General features: G+C 54.0%; 3 protein-coding genes across 4 annotated transcripts; 2 read left to right on the top strand and 1 right to left on the bottom strand.

Annotated features, from left to right (window-relative positions):
• The first annotated feature begins 401 nt into the window (after positions 1 to 401).
• On the top strand, positions 402 to 2693 carry PV07_02008. 2 transcript variants are annotated; one of them, XM_016388594.1, is made up of 5 exons: positions 402 to 609; positions 802 to 938; positions 992 to 1443; positions 1497 to 1925; positions 1978 to 2693. In XM_016388594.1, exons 1-5 carry the CDS (start codon positions 596 to 598, stop codon positions 2416 to 2418), a joined length of 1473 nt encoding a protein of 490 aa, XP_016255522.1. In that variant the 5' UTR covers positions 402 to 595; the 3' UTR covers positions 2419 to 2693. The 2 variants fall into 2 exon arrangements, with proteins under 2 accessions (XP_016255522.1, XP_016255521.1); XM_016388593.1 differs by having other exon boundaries at positions 754 to 938.
• Positions 2694 to 2772: 79 nt separating this feature from the next.
• On the top strand, positions 2773 to 4611 carry PV07_02007 (uncharacterized protein). The gene is made up of 2 exons (XM_016388592.1): positions 2773 to 3286; positions 3341 to 4611. Exons 1-2 carry the CDS (start codon positions 3150 to 3152, stop codon positions 3966 to 3968), a joined length of 765 nt encoding a protein of 254 aa, XP_016255520.1. The 5' UTR covers positions 2773 to 3149; the 3' UTR covers positions 3969 to 4611.
• Positions 4612 to 5181: 570 nt separating this feature from the next.
• On the bottom strand, positions 5182 to 7859 carry PV07_02006 (uncharacterized protein; the record flags this gene model as incomplete). Its single annotated transcript, XM_016388591.1, has 3 exons — positions 5182 to 7603; positions 7658 to 7712; positions 7766 to 7859. The coding sequence occupies 3 exons, from the start codon at positions 7857 to 7859 to the stop codon at positions 5182 to 5184; spliced, it is 2571 nt and encodes an 856-aa protein (XP_016255519.1).
• Between the last annotated feature and the right edge of the window lie 7510 nt (positions 7860 to 15369).

Genomic DNA, 15369 nt, shown 5'->3' with positions numbered 1-15369 from the left:
CCATGCTGAGTCACCAGTGTCCTGGTTATTCACGAATCCCGATAGCACATGGCCGGGTACCAGATTGCTGCTGGCTTATTGCATCTGGATTCATGAGTTCTACGTAATCCGCAACAGTCGCAGACTCTCTTTATTGGGGAACTGACCGTGCCTCGATGAGTGGTCAAGACGGCTAGTCCCAGTGGCAGGAGTAGTCAGCCGGCCGAGGGCGACTCAGTACCCAGGCTTCCGAACAAAGGGTGGTTGAGTAGTAGTGAGTTGCGGTGACTGCGGTGGACTGGTGGACTGGTGGACTGCGCTGGACGGCGGTGGGTGACGGCGGTGGTCCTGCCCAAACTGCCCCTCCAACGAGAGAAATTTGTTTGGTGGGGTTGAAGCCGTGCCTGAGCCGTCATCCATGCCAGTTGCCAGCTCTAATCAACATATTATTACTGCCCGTTCCCCAGTTGCACCGGTCTTCTCTCTTCTTGACGTTCGTGACTCTCGTCTTTTTCGGTGCATTAGACAGAGACTCGATTGCTGCCCGTCAAACTTGTTCTTGAATCGCTGTTGAACCTATCCATACCTTTTAGAATCTTCATTACTACCCGTCAACATGTCTGGTCCAGTGTACGTCCCCCTCCTCTTGTCGCGCAGGCACCCCCAATGGTCCCCTTTCCTGGCTTCCCCTTCCTGCTTTGAGAATGCATTGCAAAGCGTCGTTCACCGCGTCATATAATTACACCCGATTGACGAACAGGATGCTGACTTTAGAGCGCGACTGGCTGGCCTCAAGGTCGGCCCTGCGCAGGCCGAACCCAGTGGTGATTTTGGTCTCATTGGCCTGGCGGTCATGGGTCAGAACCTGATCTTGAATGCCGCCGACCATGGTTTCACCGTCGTTGCCTTCAACCGAACCGTTTCCAAGGTCGACCGTTTCCTCGAGAATGAGGCCAAGGGTACGGAACAATCCCGGGTGTAGCAAGTGAGCGTGCTAACGGATGGTGCCCAGGCAAATCCATTGTCGGAGCCCACTCGATCGAGGAATTCGTTTCCAAGCTCAAGAAACCCCGCCGCATGATGCTCTTGGTCATGGCTGGTCCTGCCGTGGACGACTTCATTGAAAAGCTGCTCCCCTACTGCGACAAGGGTGATATCATCATTGACGGCGGAAACTCCCACTACCCGGACAGCAACCGCCGCACAAAATACCTTGCCGAGAAGGGCATTCGATTCGTGGGAACCGGTGTCTCTGGCGGTGAGGAAGGTGCCCGTTATGGCCCTTCGCTGATGCCCGGTGGTAATGAGGAGGCTTGGCCCTACATCAAGGACATCTTCCAGAGCATCGCTGCCAAGTCCGACGGCGAGCCCTGCTGCGACTGGGTCGGTGATGATGGTGCTGGACACTACGTCAAGATGGTTCACAATGGTATCGAATACGGTGACATGCAGCTGATTTGCGAGGTGAGTCGACCCGGCCAACTGCTGCGGGGATGTGTTGCATTGACCAAGCCCAGGCCTACGACATCATGAAGCGTGGTCTCGGAATGAGCTACCAGGAGATGGGTGACGTTTTCGCCGAATGGAACAAGGGTGTCTTGGACTCTTTCCTCATCGAAATCACCCGAGACGTCCTTCGCTACAACGACGACGACGGCAAGCCGCTTGTCGAGAAAATTCTTGACTCTGCTGGCCAGAAGGGCACCGGCAAATGGACTGCTATCAACGCTCTTGACCTCGGCATGCCTGTCACTTTGATCGGCGAGGCTGTCTTCGCTCGTTGCCTGAGTTCCATCAAGGACGAGCGTACCCGTGCTTCCAAGCTGATTGACGGCCCCAAACCTTCTTTCACGGGAGACAAGGCCGCTTTCCTCAAGAACCTCGAGCAGGGCCTCTATGCTTCCAAGATTATTTCATATGCCCAGGGTTTCATGCTGATGCAAACCGTAAGTCGATTGCGAGAATCTTCCCACTTGACATGCTAACTCGGAGTGACAGGCTGCCAAACAGTACGGCTGGAAACTCAACAAGCCATCCATCGCCCTTATGTGGCGTGGTGGCTGTATCATTCGATCGGTCTTCTTGAAGGACATCACCTCTGCTTACCGTGCTGACCCTAACCTCGAAAACCTGCTGTTCAACGACTTCTTCAACAAGGCCATCCACAACGCTCAAGAGGGCTGGAGAGACGTGATTGCATTTGCCGTCAAGTCTGGTATTCCCATGCCGGCCTTCAGCACCGCCCTGGCCTTCTTCGACGGCTACCGCACAAAGGACCTCCCCGCCAACTTGCTCCAGGCTCAGCGTGACTACTTCGGTGCCCACACCTTTGTGATCAAGCCCGAGTATGCCAACGAGAAGTACCCCAAGGGCGAGCACGTCCACGTCAACTGGACTGGCCGTGGTGGAAACGTCTCTGCTTCCACCTACAATGCCTAGACGTGTCGTCGTATCTCCCCATTCCCTCTCTGTCTCTCTTTCGCATGTCTTCTAGCATCGTCTTGGGAGACGGGACTTTCGAAAACTTGTCCATGCTGGCTTTTTGGTTGTGCATGGCACTTTCGCTTGGAGGGCTTCAGGATTGCATCTAAGGCATAGATAGTGTTCATAATTGGGCCGTGTTTTTGTGCCTGGAAAATAAAAACTTGATCCTGGGACCGCCCGCTCCCCCCCCCTCTTCCCCCTTTGCGGCTTTCGGTGAAACTCCAACCCCGATAGACCAATCATATGCGGCTCGTATCCCGCTCCAACTCCAGACTCGCCTTTCCCTTTCTCGCCAAATAAGTTTGTCCACCAGAACTGCGACCGCACCCGTCAGTTGCGGCTTCTCGCGCTCATCATCGTCGCGGGTTGATCGACCACGCACTTCATTTTCTCTTTCGGTTCGCTTTTGCTTCTCCATTCCATTTCCAAAAGCATTGGCATTGGGCGCCCGGCGTATCAATTTGGCTTTGAATTTTGCGCTCCGGAGCATCGTGACTGCCGGCACGAGCCTGGCCTGTCACTGCCTCACGTCGACTTTGATCCCAACCGTTTGAGACCCACGCCGCTTCTGTGCCTCTCGCCTCGAAGTCCCCACGTCCTCGCAGCTCGCCAACAGGCTACGAAAGTGATAGCTTCCTGTGGGAGTGTCCTTTCATACCTGATCTCCTTCCGCGGGCCCCTATCGCATGATGATGGCAGCCGACACCAGACGCCAGAATGCAGGAGCCAGAGTGCCCGTGGCCCTGCCCAAGGGGGAGCCGACTCAGCCTGCAGCATCTTCGGTCTCTCAGGACGTTAGTTTGCAGTTAGCGATTGGAAGCCGGTAAGCTCGTGCTTGACGAGACTAGTCGCCTCAGGTTGCTCATACTTGTCACAGTGTCCGCCTGACCACCACTGCGCCAAATCAAACGACAGTGGAGGGGACTGTCTATACAGCTGATCCCCTGACCAACCTTCTCGTCATAAACACCACTGCCAGCTCTAGCACCTCCATTACCTCCACTTCCCTCGTCGCGCCAGCGGGTGCTTACCGCATCATCCCCATTTCGCAGATCAGCACGTTTCAGCTCCTCTCGCTCCCTCAGTCATCCGCTATATCTGCAAACATCTCGGCCCTTAACACAATCGATACCAATGCTGTGCAAACCCGACTTGCGAGGAACATAGCTGGCCAACAAGCAGCACAAGCCCGTGTTGGTCCCAAGGGCACTAGCCCAGTTGATCAAGCGCTGTTCGATTCCCTCTCACGGACTCATCCAGCGCGCTGGTCCGGCAACACGATGATTATCTCTGATACTTTCTTGATCGATAAGCCGTATGGCGCAGCCAATGTTCGGCACGCCGAAGGCCGGGACGGAGATCTGGACCGGATGAAGAAGGTGGTAGATATGGAGCGGCAGAAGATCACACTGAGATTTGCAAAGGGATCGCTGGATGGGAAGCTAGGATCGGAGGTCTCGCCTGTCAAAGCGGCTTCGCCCGCAGGCATGAAGAAGGGCGGGTAATGTAGACCAAGGGATTAAAACCGAATGTCTGGTCTTCAATGAGGAAAGAGGAAGGGACGGTCCACTGTGCGGAATCTCGCGCAGGGGTCAGGAACAAGCACCGACGGGCTCTGAATATTTGTTTGGAGCCATCATCAGGATATCAATCAGGACGGCACAGAGCGCTGACAGGCTTTGGTGCCAGAGTGACTGCAACTCAATCAACCCGACGGCCCTGTTTAGACCAAGGTCATAACAACCGTCAAGTTATGTTGTGCGCAGTGTTCGAGCAGCAGGATAGAGAGGCTCATCATCCTACTCTCCATGAAAATTGGATTGAGGAGATCCTAAAGGATGTTGTGCACTGAGCTGGACCAACCATGCGTCCATAACAATATTCTGCATATGTTCTCCTCTCTTATCACTCGTATCTGGACTCTCTACGCGAAGCGCGGGATGCAGGAAAATTATTCTGCTCCAGTATCTCTCTCAGAGTGACTCACGGTCGAATTCAAGTGCTCAACCATCCAGAATTTGGCCAACGCTGCGGTGCGGGGCATATGGAGCATGTTTTTGGGAGGACAGTGTGATCGACCCCTTTTCGCGCGTCAGCCTTGCGGACTCCCTCAGCGCAGCTATAGGCCAGAACAGACGAAGTATATATACCTATGTCACAGGTCGGTATGGTATTGAGCAGTAGGTATCTAGCTAGATCAATCGAGAACGAGTAACTCTTGCTGCCCAATGGGCTTTGATCCTGGAGGGCGAGCGATGGCCGCTCCAGGTTCGAACCGTATCAAGTCCTTGCGGGATCAATGTTCGGATTCCCAATAACCACAAGAGACTCAAAGCGCAAGCAGGCGGCTGCTATGTGACTGGGTCTCTCTAAGGTACCAGTCGTCGTCTTCCATTAAGCCTCAATGGGTCGGGATCGCCCTCCATGTTAAATACTGGGGTTTGTCCTCTCTCGTCGCCGTCGAATTCAGGCAGCAGAGAGGCTTTGTAGTGCATCCCATTTCAGAACACAACCTACGACTAATAGAGGCCCTGCACAGACCCAAGGCATCCAGAGACAGCGATTTTAAAGATGTGAGAACTGGCCTTGGGCCTTGATATCCGAGACGAGGACGGGGCTAGTTGGAACGTTGCTCTTTCTGATCGGTAGTGTGTATTACCATCAGCATTTGCCAATTTATGCCCGCCGCAGGGGTGCCAAATGGTGACTGCCTCTCGTTCAGCCGACCTCCATCACCGCCGTCAACTGCTCGGCTACCCCGCCCAGAAAGTCGCCAATGGTGCGAAGCAGCCGCGAATGCTCCGACCCAGGCCTGGGCGAGATCTCGTCGACCAGCTGCGCGTAGACGAGCACCACCTTCCGCGCCGATACCGCGCCGGGGGAGTATGTCTCGCCGCCGAATGTAAATGCTCCTCCCTCTGTGATGAATCGCCGGACCTGGTCGTTCACGGACCTCGTCAAGTGATCACGGTCATCGACTCGGGACCGCGTGCAGAACCCTTGGTCTCCGATGCTGGACCAGTCCGGTCTGTGCAACAGCTCGGTGGGTTCGGTGTAAGAGTGGTCGTTCTGCGGACTGATGCAGACGTACATTGCCATGACCAGCGCCGCGTTCGACAGGAGCAATTCCGGCAGCAGAGTCTTGAAGTCGGAGACCCTCCGCTGCGACAGAATGCTGAAGATCTGCGCCGCGTGGAGGACGGCCCGCCGTGCGCTGGGCGTCTGCGACCACGGGGAAAGGTCCCTCATGGCCTTGCGTGAGGCCTCCAAGCCGGTCCTGCTGCACGCAGTCTGGACTCGATCTATATCTGCGCACAGCAGGAGGCAGAGATGGTTCCAGGTCAACGCGGCCGGCGTATCTTGCTGGAGCACGGCCATCCTGGTGGTGGCGATGGATACCAAGGCCCTGGCAATGTTCGACGCACTCTCGTTCTGCGCATATGCCAGCGCCGGAACGAAGGAGGTGAGTCTGGACGAAGACGTCGCCTTGGAGAGAAGCTTGTGCCTGTATGCTGCTTCGCGCAGGGAGAGGACGTCGAGAAGTGCCCTCAGACCCAGAGGGTCGAGGGTGGAAATCAAAGGCCCTGCTCCTACCGGCGCCGCAGCTAGATCGGCTTGGTGAGCAATCATCGAGGCCCCAGCTTCCACTCGGGAGAAGAACACGGCCGCCGAGGGTGCTTCAAACAATGTCGAGTCACAGGGCAGTACCACGTCCACTCTTTCGATTCCAATGTTGGCGGCCAGGTCAAGCATCCTGGTGTAAGCCGAATCGATAGATATCAAGCATATTACCAATCTCTTTAAGGATTCAACCCGTGCCCAAGACTTCCACTGTTCCTCCGGAGCCAAATGACTCTGGAACATGTCCAGGGCCACCGTCTCCCCGTCAAGAGCCGAGAACATCCCGTGACGGTCGGCGATGAAGAGCGTCTGTATGGCAAGCATGTGTGCCTGGTACTCGTCGACCAGTTTCTCACAGCTCAAACCCAGGTACAGCACCAGAAGCGCCGACGCCAGGGACGTCAAGAGTTGGTGCGCTCCACCCTTCCCCAAACCCTTGTAGGTGAGGTTCAAGCGACTAAACCGTATGAGCCGGCCGAGATACAGGCGAATGAGATCCTCGGATCCGCCGGGGTTGAGGATCGACAATCCAATCAAGCAGATGGGTAGCAGGAGCCAGCTGGGCGTCGCCTTCGCGTCGAAGGTGGCTTTGTGCAAGAAGGGCAGGACCGGATGGAACCGCCGGAAGTAGAAGTCGATGCTCATGTCCAACGTTTCCGTCGAGGGGAATGGGAGGCGGGGGGCTTGAGGCGAGAGGCCCTCCACTTCCACCTCTTCTTGCATTGAAGGGACCGAGATGCGAGGCGATCCCGGCGCGGTGACTCCTCCGGTGTAGCTCTCCGCCGGGAGGAGGTTGGTCTCGCAATCTGACATCAGTCTGGCTCGGCATTCGTCGTCCATATTCCACCTCGATCTTGAGATATTGGCATTCGGAGGTCGAGACGGGCCCGCGACGAGTGGGTTCGAGAAGAAATTGTCGGCCGTGTGCGAGGCGGCGCAGCGCCACATGTTGCGGATCACGCGGATGACGGGAGACGCACGCCTTCGTGGCCACGCCTGCTGCACGCGCTTCGACAGCTCTAGAGAGGCTGGGTCGACCGAGATTGTATTTGGGGGTTCCTGCCCTGGAGATAAAAAGGGTAGCATGCCGTGGTCTGCCGTTGGGGCGGGCGTGATCCATCTGTCGAGCGCTTCGAAGACCGAAGGGAAGTCGAAGTTGTAGCCGCAGAGTGCGCTCAGATCAAAGCCCGTGGCGGAGACGGGGAAAGCCTCCATCGCCGGCATCTGTTCTGAGGCCGGAAGTTGCATCGCATGCGTGATGGTATTCTCGTTGGGGGTTATGCCTGGCTCAGCTCGGTTCTCTAGGTTGTTGAGAGAGGGACCTCTGCCGCCATCATGGCCGAATCCAAGAGCACGTTGGTCGGCAGGAAAGTCCATCTGCTGCAGTTCAAAGGAAGCCTCTGGCGCGGATTCTTGCGTCGTCATCATGCAATCTTCTTGATCTTCTCGGCCCTCCGTATTCGCCCCGTCCCCGTGGTTTTCGGAGCCATGATTTCGAAGATGGCGGGCAAGGACGTCGCTAATGAAGGGCGGGGTGAGAAAGGCCCGGCGCTCTGATTTCTGCACTACGTACCTTCTTGCATATGATTTGCTGCAGAACTGGCATTGGAATGGCTTTTCGCCCGTGTCTATGCAGCTGTCAGCCGGTGCACGTAGCTGGCCCTGGCCTTGCCCGACGTACGATACCGTTGATGTCGGCGAAGGTGCTCGTTTCTGCTGAATCGACGATCACAGAATTGACATTTCTTCCCGCCGGCGGGCGACATACCATCCATCGCGGTCAGGGTATAATGGTCCTTGCCGGATCGAAGTCGTTGGGGAGCGGGAAAAGAGATGGAAAAGTGCTAGACTTGGGCATGTGGTAGTTGCAAGACGTATTTATTCACAAACAACCTGGTGGGGCCAGGGTTCAAGCGACTGATATTGCGGGGACTGAAGGTTTGGGCGTCCAAGCCGGGGTGCTGAACCTTGGGCTCGCCATCAGTCGATCTGAGAGACATGGGAACTTTAACACGGTTCTAGGTCTCGATGGACTCAGGATACATCCCGCCGAAGCAGCATAGCAAGATCATCACCTCCACGTCACTGAAAAAAAGGCTCCTCAGGTTCAGCTTCAAGGGCCGAATCGCTGTTTACGACCCGTGTACTTTACATCTCCAATGGCTCCATTCTGACCTTTGTCTCGCCATCGAATTGCTTGAGAAATTCCCTTGCCGCGACGCCTTCCTTGATGACCATCTCACGGTGCCGATCGCTTCGAGGAATGAATCGAGCAAGAAACGGCTCTGGACGCATGTTCTCCGACTCCCCATATGCGAATATATCCACCGGTATCTCATTTCCCTTCTTACATGTCAGTACTGGTTCAATTGTCACAGGGTAGCATCGTTGAACTCACATTGCCATCTACGCCGGGGCGGATGTCAAATGCCCACAGAAGCCGCACAAACGTCAGAAACAATCCCTGTTCAGCCAGTGGCTGTCCACTGCACTGCCTTCGTCCCCATCCGAAAGCATTGTGACCTTTCTTGTTCGGGTAAGGGCGCTCTCTCTCGATGAAGCGTTCGGGTCGGTAAACGTCTGGGTCAGGGAAGTCGTCCGGGTTTCGGTGGATGGCCCAGAGGTTGCCCGTAATCCACGTTCCTTTGGGTATAAGGTAGTCGCCATACACGTCATCCTGCGAAGGTGCATGAGGAATCCCCCCCAAGATCGTGACCGTGCGCCAACGGAGCGCCTCCTCGACACATGCACGGATATAGGGCAGCTGCGCCTCGTCTGTCCAGTCCGGTAAGCGTTCAGTCCCGACAATGTCGTCGATGAACTTTTGGGCTTTCTTTTGGACTTCCGGAAAGGCGCACATGGCGAGAACAAAAGTCACGGTCGTGCTTGCCGTCGTGTCCACTCCGCCACCGATCATGTTGCCGGTCAGAAAGGAAATCTCTTCGTCACGCAGGCCATTCACCTCCTTCTCTTTGAAGAGCGCCTTTGCAAAGTTGTCGGAACTTGCGGTGGAGGCTTCTCTGGACAAGGATGTAAAGAAGCGCTGGAATTTCTTGCCGTTCTCCAGCACCTTCGATGCCGCCGGGTAGATCCATCTGGGGAGTTTGATCAAGAGCGGGATGGTCTCCATGATGAACATTCCCGGCATGACCAGGTCCACTCCTTCCATAAATTTCAGTGCGACCTGTGCTACACCGTCGTTCATCTTGTCCACCCGACGCCCGAAACCGATGCAGGACACAATTGAGATCGAGTATCGTTCTATTGCTTTGACATAATTGTCCGGCGTCAACAACAAGTCTTGCAGCAAGATCCTGATTTCAGCTTCTTGGAATGGCCGGTAGGTGCGCACGGCTTGGGAGCCCGTGGCATTATGAGTCAGTCGACGATGGTATCGCCAACGATCGTTGTGCGGCAGGCATACTTGGTCGTAGTCCGTGGCATTCCGGGAATCCCCAAGCATGACCATGTGCGGTCGGGAAGAATAGATGTTTGCCCTTTTGTCGAGTAAATCAGAGATGGTCCATATGTCGTTGCAGATGATATTTGGCTTGTGACCATGCCAGATTGTGACCATCGAGCTCTTGTATTGCTCACTCAAGTCCTCCATGTAGAGCCATGGCCGCGGGAGCTTGATCTGGTAGTGATTGCCGACGAGTGGCCATGGAAAAGGTCCCGGAGGAAGCCTGCGTCGCTGTTTGAGGACTCGGCAGTAATCGACCAGGATATAGGCCAGTCCCACTGCGAAAGGTAGTGCAAGCAGTGAGATAGCGACTTGCAACGCCGACAGCTGAGTAAAGTGGTTGAGAAACCCAGTGTTTGCAAAGCTGGTTTCTAATTTCATGGTGAACGGTGAGTGCAAGGTTCCCTGCAAGTACCTAGATAGGTGACAGGGTACGGCCTCCTTTTAGTCTTTACAGCGTCTACACGAGGATATATGCCCGGGGACATTTTGCACTTCAGCATTTGCCTAGCGGCGTTTCGCACATACACCACGCCAAATCTGTGGATAGATGTCTGCCGATAGTCGAGAATTTCAAGGAACTGCATGACCAAACCCACATGAACTGATGGTGTGCAATCTCGACCCATCCATCTCCGCTCTTTCCCTTCTTCCTCCCACCAAATCCCCCCACCTTGCACCCCATCTTGGTCTTGAGGTGGGTTGACGAGGCTGAGGTGGGGGCGGGTCTTCTATGTACCTACTACGTACCTAGGGACCTTTCAACGCCCCACATCCTGTCCTCGTACACCACCGCCACCTCTTGAGGACCAACTAATCTCTGTACCTTCGATGCGAAAACTGAGTGCAACATAGAGATACAAGTTGCGCATTGTGGTATTCCCCGCTGCAAATACTGCTGACCACCCGTGGATAAGGAGCTCCGCAATCGCTGTTCTTTGGGTAGTATTCGACTACAAGGAACTGGGACGGCACAAAAGGACAAGTGGATTGGCAATTGTACATATATGTGTTAATTTCATTTGCTCGAGGACAAGCTACTCAACTTGTCCGAAAAATAGCCTGTAAGATGCTGATTATTTCCGCTTCACAGGAAGGACACACGTCGCCCGCCATCCGTTGCGCGTACAGATTTGAACATGTATACAAGCACAGCCTGAGTGTAGAGAATCCTCGTTTCCTTTGTCATCCAAGCAATTTTCGTCTCCTACTTTACAGCCCTGATCTCTTTAAATAGATTCGGCTGGGCTGTATTATTCAAGTTCAAAAGTTCATTGACGATGCCCTTTGACTGAACACTCGTTGACCAGCATATATCTCCTCAACAGTATCGAAGCCATTCACTTCAAGAGGTTTTGTCGCTATCGCTACTGCTCTTCCAGTGTCTGTTCTCGAACCTGCCCACTGTGCTTGTGCTCATGTGTTGTTGCTTTCCTGTCAAAGATGCCTTCCCTCTCCATGTGAATCGCAGTATGGTTCGTCAGGTAGATGGAAGGGTCCCGAATGAAGCATGCAATGATGATGGCAATCACACCGAAAGGGATTGTGCTGAAGAAGACCATCCGGAAGGCCTTGGCGTAGACTGACCGTGCGGCGACGATAGCTGCCTTCTGCACAGCAAGCGTAGCTCCTGGAACACCTTCGAAGGCGCCCGGGACGCCGACCACGGTCTGAATGGTTGCTGGGATTAGTGCCTCCAGACCTGCGGGACTGAAGCCTTCCCCGACAGCTGCCGCTGCAATGGCAGGTCCGAGATCCGCGCCCACCACACTCTGGAGAATCGTATTGAAGATGGCATTTCCGACACTTCCTCCCATACTTCGAAAAGTCCCGATCAAACCAGTCGCCACGCCCAGATACTTCAGTGGAATATTGAGACCTGCAATGACATAGCAAGCCAGCACGACCAACGCAAATGGTCCCACTGCAAAGGCTTGAAGTGCAGCCCAGCCGACCTTGTTTTGTGGGATAACGGCAGCGAGGCAGGCGATGAATATTGTTTGGATGACGAGGGAAACAAGAATTTGCGCTTTCAAGTGTTTGATCTTGCCCATGAAGCTGGTTGCGACGGCACCGAACAGTAGCTGTTTCCTGGATTAATTGCTTTTCCAAGTTTGTTCCGGTATAGAGGGCCAAACATACCTGAACAATCCCGTTTGGCAGGGCAATGTATCCGATCTCCATTGCATCACTTGTGAAGATATACAAAGAAGCCTGCGGGAGTAGCGCCATCATGGAGTAGAACGTCATTCCTGAAGTCTGTCAGTACAGGGGAGCAGATGAAGACAAAGGCTCGCGCCATACCAGCCACGAAGACGATGCCGAGCAACATGGTAAAGTCTCGCAGTTTCCTGAAGACCACAAGTGGGAACAGCGGCCTCTTCGCCAACGTAAAGTCGTACGCAAAACAAAGCATTAAGCAGCAGAAGCCAGCAATGATCGGAACGATCACCGAAGCACTTCGCCATGGATGGCCTGCCTGGCCGGCCCAGGTCAAGCCGATGAGGAAGGTCACCAGTCCAGCCGAGTACAGACTGATTCCAATGAAGTCTAGCTCTTTGACTTCTTGCCAACGAGTCTTTTCATTGTCGAATTGGGGTCTTTGGGGCGGCCAGTAGAACAGGAGGGTACCACATGTGCTGATCACAGCAAAGATCAGCCCGATGTAATAGCACCATCTCCACCCCAGTGACGTGTGCAAGTTCAGCTCAGTGGCAATGAGGACATTGGCGCACCATGGAACGTTGATGGCGAATTCGGTGAGTGCCAGGCCCGTTCCACTTGTTTTGGATCTTAGCATCATCTGCACAAGAAGCAGAAACCAACCACCCACTTACCGCCATTTATTGGGAAGCAATTCAGAGATCCCGGCGTAGCTCACGAAGATGATGCCACAGCCAAACCCGAGAAACGTTGAGGCGATAATGATGGTGCTCACATTCTGTGCCGTTGCCGCCACAATCTGTCATTTCCGATCAGCCACGCAGGGTCTCATACATGCGGAGCCTAAAATGGAGAGAAATGGGACGTTTACATACCGAGCCGACGACGCAGAAGATCTGGCCGGAGAGGATCGTCCACCTTCTCCCAAACACATCACTCAAACCCCCCGCCATGGAGAAGGACACGGAGGAGGCGATGGACCACCCGCCTACCAGCCATGTAATCTTAGTTGTGTCTCCGAGATCCGTGCCGATTGGTATTATGATGCCCGTCGCAAGAGAAAAGCCGCAGGAGATGGGACAAATGTACGACGTCGCCAAAGACTACCACGACACGTTAACTTCAGAATGATGCAATAATCAGATAAAGTGTCAAATCCACATACAACGACCGCCAGTATTGTCGACAAGGACAGCTTTTCCGCGTGTTCAGGGTTGTTCTCGAGAGCTGCACGGTGAGGGTCGAGGAAGTCGAGAGGAACGTCCTCAACGTGCTTCTGTTGCGAGTTTGCAGACGCCTTTTCGATCTCACTGGCATCCATCTTGATCTCAGTCTCCATTGTGGAGATGTGTTCACCGGTGTGCTCCGTATGTTAGCGAAGCTCACTCGCAGTCGAGTAGGCAGGGATGGGATGGCTTTAATATCGATTTTTCGACTCTTGGTTATCTAACTAAAACACTGCCCGAGGTGTCGACGGGCTTTTCAGGTTGATCCAATCGTTGAGCTCCTTATCCAGGAGAGCCATCTCACCCCCACATAGTCTAGTGCCGAAATGAATGTATCGAGGCGCATATTCTAGATCCCGGCTAATGGTAGGGGTCTAGCTGACCATTTGCGGTGAGGAGAGGCTGGTCTCGGGTCAAGACAAGACAACTTGGCAGAGTTCTAGGTTTCGAGCAGGCGGTCGGACCTAAATCAATTTCCGTCCCTCGTCGACCTGCGTCTGGGGTTTCTGGAGCTTCTGGAGCAATCTGGGGTACCATATTCTGGGGCCCCCACATGAAAGTGGCGCTGGGCCGACCAGGGGTGGACGGGCCAAACCTCGGTTTTCAATAGATCCCTCCCCTCCGACTCCTGTTGGCTCAGGCCCCAGCACACAGTTGATGGGTTTCTGAAGGATTTCATCCTTTCAACCTGAATTGCTGAACTTATGACGGCCTCAACTGCAAGCTGCATCCTCTCATTCCGGCTCTGAGACGATTGCTGCTGATCGGAAACCTACCTCAAGCCCCGACGGGCCTCTGGCGACCAGCTGGCAGAGCCAATCCACAACTCCCATCTTGACTTCTTAAACGCGTTGGAGAATGGACGAGATCTAGTATCTATTGAATCTCACATAAAGCCTTCCATGATGTACCCGAAGAATGCAGATTCAGCAATGAGATACTTGGTAGTAAGTACGTCCTCTGGGCGTATCGTGCTCATGTGGATTTTCGGCGTTTCCAACTTGCTAGCAAAAGGAGTCCTGTATTGTGCCAAGGGCGAGGCCAAATTGATCGACATCTCCTTAACAAAGCTCAACTCCTACAGAGTTGAAGTCCTAAACTGGATGACACCCCAAGAGTTCCCGTTTGCTCATGGCCTCAGTTAGACCAACGCGCCAACTAACCCAACAACAGCAACCACAAAGACTTCTTGTGAAAGTCCTCTATGTTCAGCACCTGCACTGCTTGTTGCGCTTGCCACCGAGGCTGTCGCGCTGGCCTGTGACCCTGTCATCGAAGCCGCGGAGTCTGTGGTCGTTGTTGCCGCCCCTCCGCCAACGCCACCGCAGTATTGCGAGCTTAGGGACATCATGTCACTGGTGGAAGGGATGCTGTCCCCACAGATCGATGTGTAGCAACTATCGAGGATGAAGTGGAAATTGTTAGTGAGGTGTCATTTGACAGACAGTGTGGACTGGATAAGAAGGGTGTCATTACCTGAGAGCTGCACGAATATAACTGCACTCACAGGAGCTGAGAGCCTCAGAATTGGTGAGTGTCGTTGCACACTGTACGACGGAGCCAAGGCATTGAAGGACAGATCTGCATGAAGACCGTTAGTACTTTCCTCCTTCGCCTTCACTACAACTCAGCATTAATCGTGCTGGTGGACTTACTCAGGCCCAGGAGATCCTTCCGTGGTGCAAACCATCTGTGCCGAGACCATATGGACGGCGGCAAGCGGCACGCCCAGTAATGCAATTGACAATCTCATCTCTTGAATCTTTCAATGAGATCTGGGATATCGAAGAAGAGTGTCTGGAAAGGTCTACCCTTGCGAAAACACAGAGCAGAAAAAAGACCAAGATCCAGTCAGGCAAATGGGTCTCTAGCCCATTTATGCGGCATAGGAGCTGTCTCTTGCTTCTCCCCCTGAAAGGGGCCGTTTTGCAACCCAATCCACTCTCACCGCCACGATCACGATGAAAATTCGCAGAGTTCGAAACACGGGTCCAGAAAACATGATGATGGCTCGGCGAAAGTTTGGAAACTCACCGGTTAGGCTGTGAATGGCCTTCACAAAGTATTTAGACTTCTCTAACACGACGACATCCAGGTCCTTTTGTCCCTTCCATTCCAGGTGTGAACGTCACTCCGCGAGTGTGTTACAGACAATCCGTTCCGTTCTGTATCAAGTCGGCCCTCAGGGGAGTATTCAGTGGCGAAGTACGGCACAACGAGGTCCAGAACAGACCAAGTTTTGTGCACTAAAGCTCGTGTTTGCTGTAGCCAAGAAAGCTTCCCTATGACAAGTCATAGCTTATCGCCCAACGAGGGGGATTTGAAGGATCTCTCGAAACACTTTCCCGCGTCTCGCTCGTATGCGGCTGAGAAGTTCTTGCTTGGCCTCGCCTAACAAGTCCAAACCTCATACAAAGCTAGGCTGAGCGGGAA

Source organism: Cladophialophora immunda (genome assembly GCF_000835495.1).
Source record: "Cladophialophora immunda strain CBS 83496 unplaced genomic scaffold supercont1.1, whole genome shotgun sequence".
Classification (NCBI taxonomy): domain Eukaryota; kingdom Fungi; phylum Ascomycota; class Eurotiomycetes; order Chaetothyriales; family Herpotrichiellaceae; genus Cladophialophora; species Cladophialophora immunda.
Note: the sequence above shows the minus strand (reverse complement) of the source record. Positions and strands in the feature narration are given on the sequence as shown.

Excerpts from the sequence above, each read along its gene's own strand:
- PV07_02008 (XM_016388593.1), top strand. Across the intron at positions 939-991 it reads CCTCGAGAATGAGGCCAAGG|GCAAATCCATTGTCGGAGCC; the intron begins GTACGGAACAAT and ends GATGGTGCCCAG. Across the intron at positions 1,444-1,496 it reads ACATGCAGCTGATTTGCGAG|GCCTACGACATCATGAAGCG; the intron begins GTGAGTCGACCC and ends GACCAAGCCCAG.
- PV07_02007 (XM_016388592.1), top strand. The coding sequence starts at position 3,150 with ATGATGATGGCAGCCGACACCAGACGCCAGAATGCAGGAGCCAGAGTG. Across the intron at positions 3,287-3,340 it reads CAGTTAGCGATTGGAAGCCG|TGTCCGCCTGACCACCACTG; the intron begins GTAAGCTCGTGC and ends TACTTGTCACAG.